Here is a 17,279-nt window from a genome sequence, read left to right as displayed (position 1 = left end):
CATGACTTCAATAGGCAATCACTCTTGGAAATTACTCAACTCTAAATTACAGATTTCAAGACAGGCCAATGTGATGAGACATATCACTGCCCAAAGCATAAATGTGTGGTATCTGGCAGAACTGAACATTTATTTCTGTGTAAAATGCATCTATGCTGGATAGCTTGCAAGCATGGAAGGTTGAACAATTAACTGTTAAGAGAGGAATTGAATTTTCTATATCACTAATGTCAAAGAGTAACTATAATGAAAAATACTAGTCACATGAAATATTTGTGCACCACTGTACACTCACATTTGCAGGGACAGAATGAGATGCTACATATCTCCCTCCCACCTCTCCTTCCCTAGTGTTAACGATATTGCAGATTGAACCTCACGTCATCCTGCATGCATTACCACTGCTTTCTTGAAACCTGGGATTGTGCCATTGGAGCTAGTGGTTCCAGCAGGACATGAGGTACCAGTCTTTGGTGTTGTTTCCATCTCCGAGGCACCTGGTGTCTGTAGTGTCTTGTGGTGGCTCTGGGGTGTGGGGACCTTTTCTTGTGCTACATTCATATCTTCATTCGCCTCCTGCAGTCCTTGCTGTGTCCAATGCATTGAAAAATGCAGCCTTTAGTCTGTCTAGTGCAACAGTGGTAGGCTTACCATTTACTCTAATCTGGAATGTGTGACCACCTCTGCTAATCACCAGATGTGGTCTGTCATATGGTGGCTGCAACAGCTTGCGTACTGCATCATTGCATAACAAAACGTGTGCAATTCTCAAGATCTGCAAATACAAGCATCCCAGCCTGACTTCTGGACACCGTTGGTCTGAGCTGATGTATGTGCTCTCGTAATCTGCATCAGCAGTATCATCTGCCATGCTATGTAAGAATTCTTCTGGCAGACATAGCATTTGCCCATGCACTAGCTCTGCTGCTGTAGTTCTGAGATCACTTTTGAATGCCGAAGCTTGTAGTCTGAGGAGTACAATAGGTAATTCCTCAATCCAACTCTGCATCATGTGACATTGTAGAGCTGCTTTCAGTTGGCAGTGCAGGTGTTCAGTATACCATTTGATGCACAATGATAGGCTGTGATGCATATACGCTTCATGTCTAATAATGTAGCTAATGCTCTGAAAAGGTAGGCTTCGAATTTTCGTCCCTGATCTGTGGTAATCCATAGTGGTACACCAAACCGGTGATCCAACCGTGAAAAAATGTCTGCACCAGGGTTTCGGCCATGATATCCTTAATGGGGAATGGATGCTTCAGGCCACCTGGTAAATCAGTCCACAACTGTAAGACAATAATTATAGCCTTCTGAGCAGGCCTACAATATTGACGTGCACATGTTTGAAATGTTGATTTGGCGGCAGAAATGCGCCTAGTGGAGCTCTGACTTGCCATGTAATCTTGTTCCTCTGACACACAATGCAATGTTTGTCAAATGTTTTAGAGTCTGCATGCATTCCAGGCCAGATGAAACTTTGTTTGACCAATCTAATAGTGGCTTGTACTCCTGCATGTGCCAAATTGTGTACTGATGCAATTGCTTGTACTCGATAGTGTTGTGGCACAAATGGACATGCTTTCACTCCAGATAGGTCATCATACAATTCAACATTCGCTTCAGGCATAATGACACATTTTAACTTCAGTCATCTTGGTTGTTTCAACAAATCTTGTAACTCATTATCACATTGGTGGGCATGGGCAAGGGCATCAAAATCAATGGTAGCCATTACAACTTCAACATGTGAGTAGGTGTCTACCATTGCATTCACAGCCTCTACATGTAATAACACAACTGCTGGTATCTTCAGCTTCCTTTGTATGTAAACAATGCAGGTGGTGAATTGGCTAATGTAATCCAAATGGCATAGTTGCCTCAGTGATGCTTTCTCTGATTTTACAGCAAAGGCGTACATTAGTGGCTTGTGAACTGTATAAATAGTGAACTGTCAGCTCTCCAGTAAATCCCTGAATTTCTTGAGTGCAGCATAAGCTGCATGCAGTTTGCAGTCATAGGTTGCCCAATGTTGCTGTGAAGGTGATAACTTCAGACTGAAGAATGCTATCAGCTGCAAACAATGCTCAACCTGTTGTTACAGTATAGTGCCAACAACTGTAGGCGAGGCATCAGCCATAAGTGCAAGTGGCTCCTGTGCCAAGGGATGTGCTAACTGTGCAGCCTCTGCAATTGCTGTTTGTGCTGCTTGAAACACATTGTCTGTCCAGTGAAACTTGTCATTCGACTTCAATATACTCTTAACAAATTCATACAGGGGTGCTGTTATCGACGTGTAACTGTATACAAATCTTTTTTCACTTTGTGATAGATGGTGCTGTAATATTCATGCACCATTTAGATTGCCATCGATAAAATGGGGGCCAATTATCCTTCCTCCCATAATGCCACACCATACATTAACCCGCCAAGGTTGCTGAAGTTCCACTTGTCGCAGCCATAGTGGATTTTCCGTTGCCCAATAGCGCGTATTATGCTGGTTTATGTTACCGCTGTTGGTGAATGATGCTTCGTCACTAAATAGAATGCATGTAAAAAATCTGTCATCATCCCGTAATTTCTCTTGTGCCCAGTGGCAGAACTGTACATCATGTTCACAGTCATCGCCATGCAATTCCTGGTGCATAGAAATATGGTACAGGTGCAATTGATGTTGACGTAGCATTCTCAACACCGACATTTTTGAGATTCCCGATTCTCACACATTTTTGTCTGCTACTGACATGTGGATTAGCCGCGACAGCAGCTAAAACACCTACTTGGGCATTATCATCTGTTGCTGGTTGTGGTTAACATTTCACATGTGGCTGAACACTTCCTGTTTCCTTAAATAACATAACTATCTGGTGAATGGTCTGGACACTTGGATGATGTCCAGGATACCAAACAGCATACATATCACATGCCCGTTGGGCATTTTGATCACTGTAGCCATACATCAACACAATATTGACCTTTCCCACAATTGGTAAATGGTCCATTTTAACAAATAAAACATTCATATTTCTTTACGTACTACATGAATATGTAATAAAAAATGGGGGTTCCTTTTTTAAAAAAAAAAATGCCATCTAGTGGGCCAACCATAGCGCCATCTGGTTTCCCCCCTTCAAGCTAGATGAGTGTTGTTCTTTGTAGTTTTTTCGTTTGATGCTTATTTCGTGAGATATTTGGCCCGGTCACTATCAATGGACCACCCTGTATATATAAAAAAGATGTTTGCCCGTAGGTGGTGGTGAGGGGGGGGGGGGGGACCTTCTTAAGTACTGTGTGCTCTCCCTCAGAGTTCAAGTTCTCTACACACCAAATTTCACTGAAATCAGTTCAGTGATTTAATGTTGAAAATGTAACAGACAGAGCTACTGTCATGTTTAATAATATTACTGTGGAAGTATGGATTAAATGTGTTAAGGATTGTATAGAGTATTCTATTCATCATGTTGAATCGTATTATGTAAGAAATATCAATCAATAAAAGCATTTTCACAAATATGACAATGTTCAAAAGTCAAAGAGTAAATACCATTGATTTTCAAAGAGCAAATATTTTTCCCTAGTTCATGTAATATTCTTTAAATCAATAAATATCTTGAACTTTACAGTTTCTAAAGTAGCCTGTGTTATTTCTTAAGGTTCAGTCTACCTCCTTACCAAATTTCATCAAAACCAGTTCAGCAGTTTAGTCAGCAAAACATAGTGGACAGAATTACTATTAGTATGGATTAATGAAGTACACAGTCTAATGGAAGGAAGAATGGCCCATCCCAACCAACAACTGGAAATGATGTACACAATTAGCATGTATGCTGACTCCACCTGTAGTAATGTGAGAACAAGAGACCGATCAGTGAATGCATTGTTTGTTCTTTGGACGAGTAGCTGATTTCTCTGGTTTGATGTTTGTTCTTTCTTTATCTTTTTTTTTTTTTTTTGTTTTAGAGCCGTACTTCTGATGTTAGTCCAAATAAAATAAATGTCTCTTAGTATATGTGGGTTTGATTTATGACCTATATGTGACAACAGATCAGGGTCGACAATTCGAATCTAATCTGTTCAATGAACTGGCCAGACTGTGTGGATTCCAGCGTCATCACACAAACAGTTACAATCTGGAAAGCAACAGGATGGTGGAAAGGTGGCACAAAACACTGAAGGCAGCCCTCATGTGTCACCAAGAGAGATGGAGAGAGGCACTACCACTAGTACTTCTTGATTTACGGACTGCCTATAAGGCAGATATAGGCTAGGCGCACCAGTAGTGGAGATGGTTTAAGGAGAACCATTGAGAATTTGTGCAGACTATCTCACAACAGCACCACTACAACCACAAATGGAGCTACCACTGCTGGTACAGCACATTCATGACCATGTAGCAAGGATGAGAGGGCCACTGGCATCCCATCATGGTGACCATCCGGTCTTTGTGCACAAAGCTTGGGATCGCTCACACACCATGTTGCGCAGAGACACCATATGGGCTCCCCTTCAACCTCCTTATAGTGGGCCCTACCAAGTACTGCGACGTAATGCCCATACTATAGACATCGCACAAAATGGAAAAATTGTCAGATTGTCCATTGAAAGAGTGAAACCAGCATGGGCCTTACCATCACCAAAACACGAAAGCACTCCTTCGGTTCAGGATGATTGAGGGTCAGGCAAGCCTATACCCAGTCAAACTGAAGAGAAAATGCCAAAATAGCAGAGGACTACAGAACAACGAGTCAGACCTGTGCTCACAATGACACGTCAACCAGTCATCAGTATAAGTGCTGGATGACAAGTCAAATTCAAATACCCCTACATCCCAGGTGCTCCGCACTTTAAGGGGGGGCCTGTGTAGGAAAGAGAGACTGATCAGTGAAGTGCACTGTTTGTTCTTTGGATGAATGCCTGATTTCTTTGGTTTGAGTTTTATACTTTGTTTTATCTTTCTTTTTCTTTTTTTTTTAAAAAAAAATTATGTACTTCTGCCATTACTCCAAATAAAATAAATATCGGGTTTGATTTCTGACCTACAATTATGTTTAATGTTTACTCTACTATGCCCCAGGAGAAACTCTTTTCTGTGCACAGTTGCAGTATTTCCATGTGTGACTGAATGAATGGTCAAACATGAGCATGTATCCACATTTTTGTGGCAACAAAAGGATATTTTCATTGTTTTGATAGTTGCTGTTGTATGGCTTATTTACCAACTGACTAAGCTAATTTGAATAGTGATGGTAACAGTGGAATTAACGGAAGGAATGAACAAGCTATGTCTACAAATGGAAAAAATTGAACAATACAATTGTGCATGATAACAGAAAGGAATATATCTATATCTCTGAACAATTTATTCCTGTGAAGAAGCAATGTTTTGAAAGTTATATCATTGAGTCTTGAAGAGGCTAAAGAAGAAAAATTATGTTGGCCAGAATAAGAATTTCACAGTAATGGAGGTACAGCTGAAAGTTACTATTAGTTTATTGTTTGAGGAAATTGAATGTATGTGTCATGTGCCTGCACATCTATTACACCCATAAGAGACAGATATTGCTGTAACAGAAAAGAGACTACAAGTAGTTTAGTCATCAAAATAATACACTGAACTCATGAAAAGTGCTGAGAATGCATAAGTCAAAGAAATGAGGACTGAGAATTTTGAAAGACTTTTCCTACTCAAAATTAAATTTTGATCAGTGCTAGTAAGTAGCAGGAAGTTCATGAAGTAGGATGATTTTACAGATGTTAGTGTGCACTGTATTGAAGTTTTCTATTAGTGACAAAATTTTAGAAAAAGTAACCCACAAAAAGAAAGGTGGAAAATATCCTGTGCCACATGTTATTATCTTTTCAGTGAAATACCATCATGGCATTCCATTAAAATGCTAAAATATGGTTATGTTTATGATTCACCTGTGTATCTGATGTTCAGCAGAAGTCTCAATGCAGAGACAGAAAGATGTGAGGGTCCTGTATCCTCTCATGCTGTAAATTTTGATCTTCTTTAACATTTTGTTCAAGATTTTTTGTCTAGCGTTACCATAAGGTGGCGCGGGTCTCCCGCGTCGCTCCCCTACGCTCTGTAAAGAAGTATGGGACTCATCATCATCATCACCATAAACGAAGTATTATATTAATGCAGCTGCAACTGGTTCAGCAGTCAAAAATTAATCTTTTTGTACTGACAGTGCATCTTGTTTTATTATTGTTGTTGTCATGTGAGGTACACTTGGCGTAATGAGTCAAGTGGTCGTTTGGCTGCTCACATTAGATGTAGTCATGTTTTAGACATATTTATTTGTAGGTAATCAATGCTATGCCTAGTCTAATTATTTGCACCACATTTTCATCAAATCAGAAGTTTCAGTGGGAAGCAGTTAATTTGTACTGTGGCACATGGGATGTTACTAAATCAAAGCATAGTTAGAATTGGTTTGAGACAAATAAAAATTTTAACAATAAAACATTCAGCCTGTGATCCACCATTAACTGTTATCAGTTGAATACTTCATAGTCTGTTTCCTAAAATGGCAGCTAAAGAATACAATAATTACCTGACATTGTTGGCTGGAGAGTGATCGATTAATTCAATGTAAAGAAAGTGTCTGATACAATTTTTTATACTGCCTTGATCATATGTATGAACTCTGGATTTGACAGGACTAAGCTGCCATCTTCAGATCCACAGAGCAGAGGTTATGGTTATGAAATCATACTGTGCAATCAACCACATGTTTTTTTTGTACTATCTTAATGGACTCATAATAAAAAGAGAGTAGAATATTAAAAAATACAGCTACATTTTCTTGGCAAGATAGAGTCATATAAGTGTGGCTGTTGGCAACAAACTCAGCCAATCCAGACACATGCAGCACTTCTTGATGTGCCACACTTGTAAGACTCTATCTTGGCATGAAAACACAGCCATATTTTGTAATGCTCTACTGTCTTTTATTATACATCCGTTACTGTGGTACTACAACAAATATGTGGTTTTTCATATAATGTGATTTCGTAACCTACACTCTGTGGATCTGAAGATGGCAGCTTAACCCTTTCAGAACTAGTAATCCCTGTTTAAGAGATGTGCAAGTTTTCTGATCTGCCTTGTACATACTGTCTTTATTTAATGTGTTTTCAATGTGTGCAGTAATGAAAGAATTGCAGCAGCAAGAAAGGCATTCCAATTAATAAATCCTCACATGATACAACACTTGTCCATTTGTGCATGAATGCTTTGGAAGGTAACAATAAAGCATAAATACTTAATTCATACAGCTGCCTAAACATTTTCAGGTAGATTGTAATGCTGTGCCGAAAAGATATATTGTAAAACTTACATATCTGGTGAAAGTGTAATTTAGCAAAAATCCTTTTTACTCAAAGCCAACCCTAATTGAGATAGGCCCTTGTTCCACTGCACTCCTAAATCATATGTTCCATACTTTCAGTAATGTCCCTTTCCATAGTTAAAAAATAATGGTCAAGTATTTCATCACCCTTTTGTAGATCAAATTTATGGACATGTTCAAAACGGATCAGTCTCAGGATAGAGAGCTTACAATATTTCAGACAACATACTGACATCCAAATAAATGTCAGAAAGCATATTTCATCAACTCTTCAGCTTCAAAATGTATTATTGTCAGAAATGATATTAAACAAGATGAAACACAATTAGCATGATGATAACCAGAAAGGAAAGCAAAATCTAACAGCCAAAAGAATGTTTGCCAAAACCTTATTCCTTGGAAACGTGTTACTATCTTCAAACAATAATTTATCCTCCCATCTGTTTATGGGACAAAGTGCTTGAAACAAACAAGTTACAATGCAGCTCAAACATCTTTATAGTATTTAAATATATTTCTTGCCCAGTTAGATGGTGAGAGACAAATGATGTTCCATACAGATTGAAACCACTGAAATTTTTAGAACTGAATTTTACATCTCAAAGGCAATACATTTCCTGGTAGAGCAGCATTTAGCATACACTGAAATTGAGTTTGTGCCAACATCTTGACCTTGCTGATATGTACAAATGCAAACTGATTTTAACATTTAGTCTCAATAAATTACAGTTTGTTAATTCAGTTCCAGTAGTGTCACTAAATGTGATAAATTAGTAACACCTTCTTGAAGCAGAGAAGTATTTCATGGTGTTTTTCTCACGTGTTGATGGTGAACTATTGTTCAGACACATCAGTGAAAAGGAAGGCCAGATTAGTACGGCTAAACATCCTGTTGATAACAAGATCATTTGGATTAATGTGTTGCAGTACATGTTGGTAAAAGCTAATCCTGTGGTTCACATATGTTAAAAACATATTTAGGGCAATACATCACATTTGCCATCAGAGTACTGCTCCAGAAGTGATGGAGGTATATCAGTGGATAACTTTAACGTGGGACAAAATTGGGTAGCCTACCTGATATGTATTCCATTACCTCTCAGCACCTAATTGTGTAGGAACCTACTGCCCAAACATCTTCATCAGTTTGTTTGTTTAGAGTACCCTTCTGGAAACCTGCACCGTAAAGAGGATGTAGTATTAAACTACTCTCAAACTGTATCAGAATGATTTTAGAAACAGTTCACTGATACGAGAATGCTTGTGTAAACACCCAAATCACCTGACCTAAATTCTATTCAACAAAACTCGGACAGAATTGAGCCAGATCTTCATACCTTGAACTCATCTTTTACAACTTTCCATTAGCTTTGTGTGGTGCTTTAGATGTGTTGCAGAGTACATACCATAACTCCTGTGTTGTAAGATAAACGGGGTGCTAATTTACTGCAAGGATATGTGTTGCAATAATTGAGTTTGTGTTGTGTAAATAATAATACTGCTGCCATTTGGCTGTTATTTTATTTCCTTCAGGGTACAATATTTGAATTTTGACTTTTTATCCATTTTCAAGTGATGCATTATTGTCTGTTCCAAATCAGTTATATTGCATGTTGTACTACATGTCAAGAATATCATATTCATTATTTGACCATATAGTAACACCATGTTAATGCCAGTTATATGATATGATAGTGTATGAAATGAATCGTGTAGGTTGTCATCCTATATTTTGCTTTCACTTTGTGCTGTGACAGTACCATATAAGTGGCATAAACATTTCTTCAGATGATAATTTGGCTGTATACCTTTCACCTCTTCTGAGTGAGCCATTCAGTGGCAGAGAACATTGTGTGAACTTTATCTGCTGTTAATTGTTCGATCCTTGTTAGGATATTAACACAGCAATACGAGCTGCAGTGTAGTGACATTTTTGTGAGTTTATCAAAAAAAGTGCAGGATACCATGCTTTTTCCAGGCTGTATCCACTATCTATATTAATTACATCCTTTATAATAGAGGGAAACATTCCACGTGGGAAAAATCTTGTGTCTGTATATGTGTGGATGGATATGTGTGTGTGTGCGAGTGTATACCCGTCCTTTTTTCCCCCTAAGGTAAGTCTTTCTGCTCCCGGGATTGGAAGGACTCCTTACCCTCTCCCTTAAAACCCACTTCCTTTCGTCTTTCCCTCTCCTTCCCTCTTTCCTGACGAAGCAACCGTTTGTTGCGAAAGCTAGAATTTTGTGTGTATGTTTGTGTTTGTTTGTGTGTCTATCGACCTGCCAGCGCTTTCGTTTGGTAAGTCACATCATCTTTGTTTTTAATTACATCCTTTGTCAGACAAATTTCCACTACTCCCTCCAGCACCAAGCCCTGGAATGATGGGGCTTCTAATGCTTTAGATGACAAGAAGTGAAGTGGAGCTGGTTTGCCAACTTCACACGTCCCTCACATCAGTTGATGTACTTGGTATGCACAGCTGATCTTCGTCTCTGGATAGTCAGCCACGTCGATCTCCAAAACTTCTTCTCTGAGGAATAAAGCTCTCTCTCTCTCTCTCTCTCTCTCTCTACTCTTGAAATAAGTGGGTACTCACAGAATGCTTTTAGTTTAGTCTTGGTATATTTCAACTTCCACAAAGAACAAATTCACCATTTCTCACATAAATATTCGAAAGTATGCAAGTCAACTGATTTGTCTCACATTAGACTCGACTAAATACATTTACAATAGTGTTGGTTTAACAACCACATAATTTATGAACATGTCTTGCTTCTAGCAAGTCAAACACATGAATTACTTAAAAGTCTAATCTCATTTCTTCATTTGTCCTTAACAATCGTCACAGTCACTAAACAAGCAAAGAATAGGACAGGCCCTTCTCTGCACATACATTGAATCTATGGATCATACAGCAGGTACTTGTTGGCTGCCGTTCGGCCGCCGCATCCACATTTAGCTCGTAACTGTTTTTAGACCTGCCCACACAAACATGCAATGCGCGGTAGGTCAGATTCATCTCTGTCACCCTTCTATTTAAAATATCGTGGGTTTGAGATGGAGGAAGGCCAAGTGGTTCTAGAATTTACATGGAAACTCTCGAAGCACTACAAGCTGATACTAGAATGTTGACATTGTCATACACTGTAGAATGGCTAGTGTCAGTGCAGTGCACTACCGCATTTGGCAAGTAACAGAATTTGGATTTGGTTTCTGAAAAACAATATTGCTAGCACCTGAAGACCACTGTGGAAGTATCCAACAGCTCACAGAACTGGGTTCATGAGGTGGTCACACTCAGCCAATGTTTAGCTGACTTGAGCCTTATTTGCAGCAGAAAACTATTAGTTGATCTGGGTGATGCTGAAGTGATGGCTTTAATTAAAGGATTGAACTTGGTACTTACAACAAAAGTTCTGCTAATGCCTGTCTTTGACAAATTCAGCCACTTTCTACAGGGTCAGCATGAGAAATAAGATTTGAAAGTTTCTGGGATATTATGAAATCTTGTCCACAAAGGAGTAATATATCTGTAATGGAGTGAGCTGCACTGCCTAAAATTCATGAGGTCAGATGTTGGTTCTTTCAGCTGACAAAGGTAATACAACTCTTCAGTTTCTCTTGACAACTATCATAATAAGCTGTATACAGAGAGGTCCAGACACTCTTTGGTAATTAATATCTTTGGACCCAAATGACATACCATTGCATTTTTGTATGGTAGCATAGTCCATTGTTCTCTCAACAGATCTTGGCATGTGTTTTCCAGAAAATTACAGTTCAGCAAAGAATGAAGTTAAGACTGTTGTTTGAGGAATGCAAAGCTATGTTGAATATGCAAGACGTTCATAAGGAAAGATCTGGCCAACCAAGAATGTCAACAAGTCCAGCTTCCAGCACTGCTGTTTTGCAACATTTTAGAAGATAACCTCAAAAATCTGTGAAACAGGGTGCACATGAAAGCTGGGTAAGGCAATCAAGCATATGATGAATTATGAAGGGTACAAAGTGGAAAGTATACATTCCAAGTTTGGTGCACACTGTGAACAAGGATGACCTGGATCAAAGGATGGAGTACTGTGAATGGTTTGAAGGCATGGTTTGTAAAGATAAATAGTTTGCAGGGATGGTTATCTGGTCTTACAAGGTGCAATTCAAATTGAATGATACTGTAAACTACCACAACTGCATGTACTGGTCTCTTGGAAATACTCATGTTGGTGAGGACAAACATTTTAATCTACCAGGGGTTGATGTGTGGTGTGGTCTGTCATCACGCAGTTTGATTGGCCCATTCTCACCGTAACTGGTGAGAAGTATCTTCGCACGCTGCAGAAACATTGGTTTTACTTGCCATCTCAGAGGTGTTTGGGAATGAAAGATTGTACCTACAACATGATGGCACTCTGCCTCACTACCACAGAGATGTCAGAGCCTGCTTGGATGAATATCTACCTGGGCAATGGATTGGTCAAAGAGGAGCTGTTGAGTGCCCAACACAGCCTCCAGACCTTACACGTCTTGATTTCTACCTTGGGGAGACCTTGAAAAATCATCAGTATCACTGAATGCAGGCTATGAGAAACCATTAAGGCATTCTGTGCGACTATCACACTGGCAACTCTAATAGCCATAGTTCAGCCAACAGTTCAGCGATATCGACATTATTTGGCTGCTAATTGGGGTTACTTTGAAAACATAAAATAAGTTACCCCTATGTAAGAATTGTAACGGTATGTCTTTTTTCTGGACCACTATGTAGTTTACTGTGTTACGGCACATATCAGAACACTCTATCAACCATATTATGAGAAAGACTGCTGCACTTCTGAATGCCTCTGCTTTCTTTCCAGAGGGAGTGAAAAGATTGAAACCAAGAGGTTTCATTCCTCTTAGGCCTAATGGACTCCATAAAATCATAAGAATGATGTTCCTATTTGACCAATAGTGAGTAACATTGGCTCACCAAATAACAACTTAGCTTCTTTATATTCTTTATATACGGTACGCAGTTCTGTCAACTGTATTGGTAAACATAATCACTGACACTGGTCAGTTCTGCCATATTAGTCAGTTATGATGTGATATCCTTACTCACTAAGGGTCCTCCTTCAACATATTTATCTCTTAATGGCAAACGTTTTGATAAAAATGTTATAGCTTTATTCAAAAATGTTCAGATTTGATAATGAATTTATTAACACACTGCCATTGTCACTATGGGTGGCTAATTTATTTATGAAATATTTCAAAGAGAGGCACTGGACTCTACTAGTTTAAGACCTCCTGTATTTTGGAGATTTGTTGATTACATTTGTAGAGAGTGGTCCCCATGGGGAGTGTGAGTTACATCAAGTTTTGAAGTGTCTAAATTCCATTCATGGAAATACTCAGTTTACAGTGCAAGTCATAATGGAAAGGTGCCTTCCATTATTCAATGTTTTTAGTTTCATCGCATAGATGATGGCAGTATGGGAAATGCAGTTTGCTGCAGGCCAACTCATATGGACATGAATGAGGGTAGTCTGAAAAGTTTCCAATATCAGCATGAAGATGGTAGTACTTGTCAACAAAAGTTGGGAAATCTGTTGCACATGCATAGTAGCTCACCACAATTTCAGCCATTTTGGATGTGCAGTTATTTGACAGTTGTTTTAGGGAGTCAACATGAGTGTTTTTGCGAAAATGGAGACAATTGAGTACAGAGATGTTAGTATATTTTTGTTTTTGAAAGGTAGGCTTGCACAAATTGAGCACCAGTTGCATGCTATGTATGAGGACTCTGCACTGTGAAATTTTTGGCAGCTGAATTTAAAGGTGGCCATACAAGGAGGAGGGAAATGAGGAAATCTACCTGTTGATCCAACAACCAACAATCCTAGAGAAGCTGAAGAGCAAAACAGTCCAGTCGGCAGGCCATGCAGCTCTAATATGCTAGAAGAAAGACAGATGAAGAAAGCACTCAAGGGGAAACCAAATGCCAAATACCCCATAGGGCAACCAAGGCAGTGTTGGGTGGATGTCCTGGTAAAGTTCCTGCCAGGCCTGGGGATTGAAGCCACCTGGAAGAACCAAGCACAAACAGAAAGGAATGGAGACAGTCTGTGGAAGCAGCATGTGGGTCTGCAAGACCTTTCATCACTGGATATGTGTGTACGTATGTACCAGTTTGGGTAATAATGAACGTTTGGGATAGCCAAAAACTGTAACCATTGGTGACAACATTTCTCAAGTTCACCAAATGATGTTAGAGAAAAAGGAAGAAATACTATAGGAGCATAGTAAGTGACATTACTTGACAAGCTGAACGCAGAAATTTAAAAAAAGGTAACATTTGCAGAAGAAAAAAAAAATTCACTAAGACAGTGCGCCGTATAACATTTCAGTGGTTGCCATGGTGAAAATCCATGAATTTCAGTGTCAGCTACTTGGCCACTCTTCTTACTCACCTGATCTAGTCCCAGGTGACCTTTTTTTTTTTGTTCCTTCAGATAAAATTTGAGCTTGGAGGACAGAAATTTTCATCTAATGGTGCTCCGCAAGGCTAGGGTTTAGATAGTGCCCGTAAGTATGACATTTCATACATTGAGGCAGACAATGTGTACAGATGTATACAGAAATTTAGAGCTGCATGGAATACTGAATATGCACTGTCTCTTAAAGTCCAATAAACAAGTTGTTGTTGGGCACTGCATTGACACTAGCCACTCTCTTCTATATGACAATGTCAAAATTCTAGCATCAACCATTGTTCTGGGGCATGATGGTGAAGGAAGAAATAGAAATTTACTAGGCAAAGGATTTAATTATGAGAGATAATGATTTCAGGTGGGACAAAGCATAGAATTCAATACTTCCTTTGATCAACTTTCAAATATGTAGTTAATGTCCAGCTCTTACTGAACCATCTACATATCATCATATCAAGTTTCTAACCATAAATTCATATATTTGCTGCCAAATGTCATTTCTGGCCCTTGTGTGTTTGCAACCACTTGTGCAGTGGCATGGTCTTGGGTTTAAAAGGATGTACGTAAGTGCTGCAACTCCAGTCTATCATGTCACTTGGTAGATTGCCAAAGGTGGAAATGTCAGTTGAAGAAATAGAGTTTTTGCATCTACATGCTCAAAATCAAATTGTTTGTTTCCAGAATGAATCTTTAATTCTATAACAGAAAGAATGCAATAATGTAATACTGTGAAAGTTTAAAAGTATGTACTGAGCAAATACTTGAATTAGACCCTAGTTTCTCATGGGAAATCTCAGGAAAGAGATGCTTGTAATCCGAAGCTCTTAAATTAGGCTTTGTGAGAGGAGGGTCACTGGCTAATATATGTACACAATCAAGTCACATTAATGTGACCACCACCTCTGTTCAACATCAGCACGCAATAACCATTCACAGATAGCAGGTGGCAACACTATCAGTGGAGGATATATAAAGTTGGTTGACTGGAGGGGCTGTAGAAAATTATGCAGTCATTGTCATAATATGGAAAAGGAGTGATTTATCTTACATCCAAATGGGCACATCATTGGCTTTTGGGCCGAGGATGTAAGCATTTCAAAATGGCTAAGTTTGTAAACTATTTACGTGCTGCCATGCTTAAAGCATAGCATGCATGACAAAATGAGGCTATCTACAACTGGTGCCCAGACAACTGCAGTGCACCAGGGGGCCATAGATGACAGAGGCGAACAATAGCTGCAAAGATAGGTACTGGCAAATAGACATGCAACTGACCATACAGATGAACGTAGGGGCTGCCAACAGTGTTTCCTCAATGGCCATATAGCAAATGTTGCTGTCTATAGTACTCCACAGCAGATACCTGGTTCAGGCATCCATGCAGACTGCTGTTCATTGGTGTTGAAGGATGGAATTTGCATGGCAGTATGACAGCTGAATATCCACTGAATGGTGACCGGTGGCCTTTTCCGATGAATCACATTCATTGTCCATCAGGTGGCTCTTGCTGTGTATGGCATGAAACGTCTGAAGGCAAACAAGGAGGGAGCATTATGATATGGGGAATGTAATTTGTGACATTCCCTGGGTGATCACATTATTCTGGAAGGTGCAATCAATTAACACAAGTAAGCATCTACCCTTGGGGACTATGTTTACTCCTACATGCAATTTCAAACAATGGAAACCCAGGGTTGGAGTGTCAACAATATAATGAAAAGGGTAGATTACTACTCACCATAAAGATGACATGTTAAGTTGCAGACAGACACAATGAAAAGACTATTACACATGTAGCTTTTCGTGAAAGTCTTCTTCAAAAAAGAAAGTGCACACACATTCAAATAAGCAAGTATAGCTCACATACACATGACTGCCATCTCCAGCAGTTCAGACTGGAATGCTAGTCTGAGCTACCAGAGATGGCAGTCGTGTGTGTGAGGTGTGCCTGCTTTGTATGAACGTGTGTTGGCTTTGAAGGTTCTGGTTTATCTCTTGCTACTTAGTATATCCAGGTTCCCCCAAAATATCTTAGTGGTGTATTATACTGCAGAACTGATAATTTGCTTTGACACTGCAGTACTTGGAGAAGTAGCTATACGCATGTCTGGATCCCTTCTGTGACCTTTTTTTCAAATGCATTGGTTCAGTTTCCCTCCTAAAATGTGTATACGTGCTTTAGTTCTGGAAATAAAAGGTATGAAATAAATGTGTTACATTTAGTTTATCTGTTGCTCCTTTTGTAAGTGGAGATATGCTCACACGATTGTGAGAGAAATCTTTCTGGAAATGATTATTATTTGTGGCAGTGTAATGAAAAATATCCTCATTTCTTGAATAAGTTTATAGTTTTAAAGTGACTTGTAACAATGTTACTTATCTGTTTCACTAGTTCAAGTAGTTTTCATCAACAGAAGGTCCGAATGGCCATGGCTCAGCTGTTATATCATCATTGAGGTCTTTTGACCGAGAAGAACAAAAAGAGTACTTTGTACCTATACTAGTGACAGATGCTGGCCACCCTCAACTCTCTGGAACAGCAACTGTGAGAATTGTTATTGGTGATATCAATGATAACAAAATGGGACCTGGAAATAAAAATGTGTTGGTTTATAAATATCAGGTAAGGGAAAACTTGAATGATGTGAGAGCTAGAAATTTACATAGTTGGATTTGCTTAATAAAACTGTACACTAGTATGATAAATTTAGGTTTAGACAAATCCAGTTGATAATGGTTAAGCATATATTTGACAAAGGTTGTACTTTAATTCTATGGCTGTTTTAACACTTTGATTATACCTATAATAGTCCATGTATTATATGAACTGAATTAGCTTTGTAACTTTGTTTGAGGCTGCATTTTTAAATTTGAGTGATTCATCTCCATTTGCTGTCTTTTGTGACTGATTAGCCCAAAACATTATGACCACTGCCCACTGGGAGACTGAATACCACCCAGTCACATTGTGGGAACAAGATGCAGCGAGGAAAGTATATAAGCACAGCAGAGATGAATGGGGAATCATTTTATTGATAATGCTCACTGCAAATGGAAAAATCCACAGTGATAAGTTGCTTTGACAAAAGACAAGTTGTTACAGTCCAGTGTTTGGAAATGAACATCTCAGAGACAATGAAACTATTCAACTGCCCACGTGCTACTGTTGTGAGCATTTAAGGAAACTGGTTGAAGAATGATGAAAGCATGAGTAGGCAACAAGGTGTTGGACATCTATGCCTCATCACAAAAAATGGATTTTGGAGGTTTTTCCATTCTGTTAAGCAGGATATGTTGTGATCTGTGGCATGTATAATGACAGAGTACAATGCTGGTGTAGGCACAAGTGCCCTTGCTACAAGATTTGCCTGACCTGAATCTGGAACATTGTTGGGTATCAGCTCCTCACCCACCCATCACCGGCCCATACTTTACCAGAAGTGCA

The 17,279-nt window shown here is 39.1% G+C and overlaps 1 protein-coding gene across 1 annotated transcript in view; it reads left to right on the top strand.

The window, feature by feature from the left end:
* Positions 1-17,279, top strand: part of LOC124803340 (neural-cadherin-like) — a 196,133-nt gene that overhangs the window by 93,304 nt on the left and 85,550 nt on the right. Inside the window, exon 10 of the mRNA XM_047264525.1 lies at positions 16,249-16,457. Within this exon, the coding sequence (XP_047120481.1) occupies positions 16,249-16,457 (209 nt within the window). The remainder of the gene's footprint in view (positions 1-16,248; positions 16,458-17,279) is intronic.

Source organism: Schistocerca piceifrons, chromosome 6, assembly GCF_021461385.2.
Source record: "Schistocerca piceifrons isolate TAMUIC-IGC-003096 chromosome 6, iqSchPice1.1, whole genome shotgun sequence".
Classification (NCBI taxonomy): Eukaryota; Metazoa; Arthropoda; class Insecta; order Orthoptera; family Acrididae; genus Schistocerca; species Schistocerca piceifrons.
The sequence above is the reverse complement of the archived record's forward strand: the minus strand, read 5'-3'. Positions and strand labels throughout refer to the sequence as shown.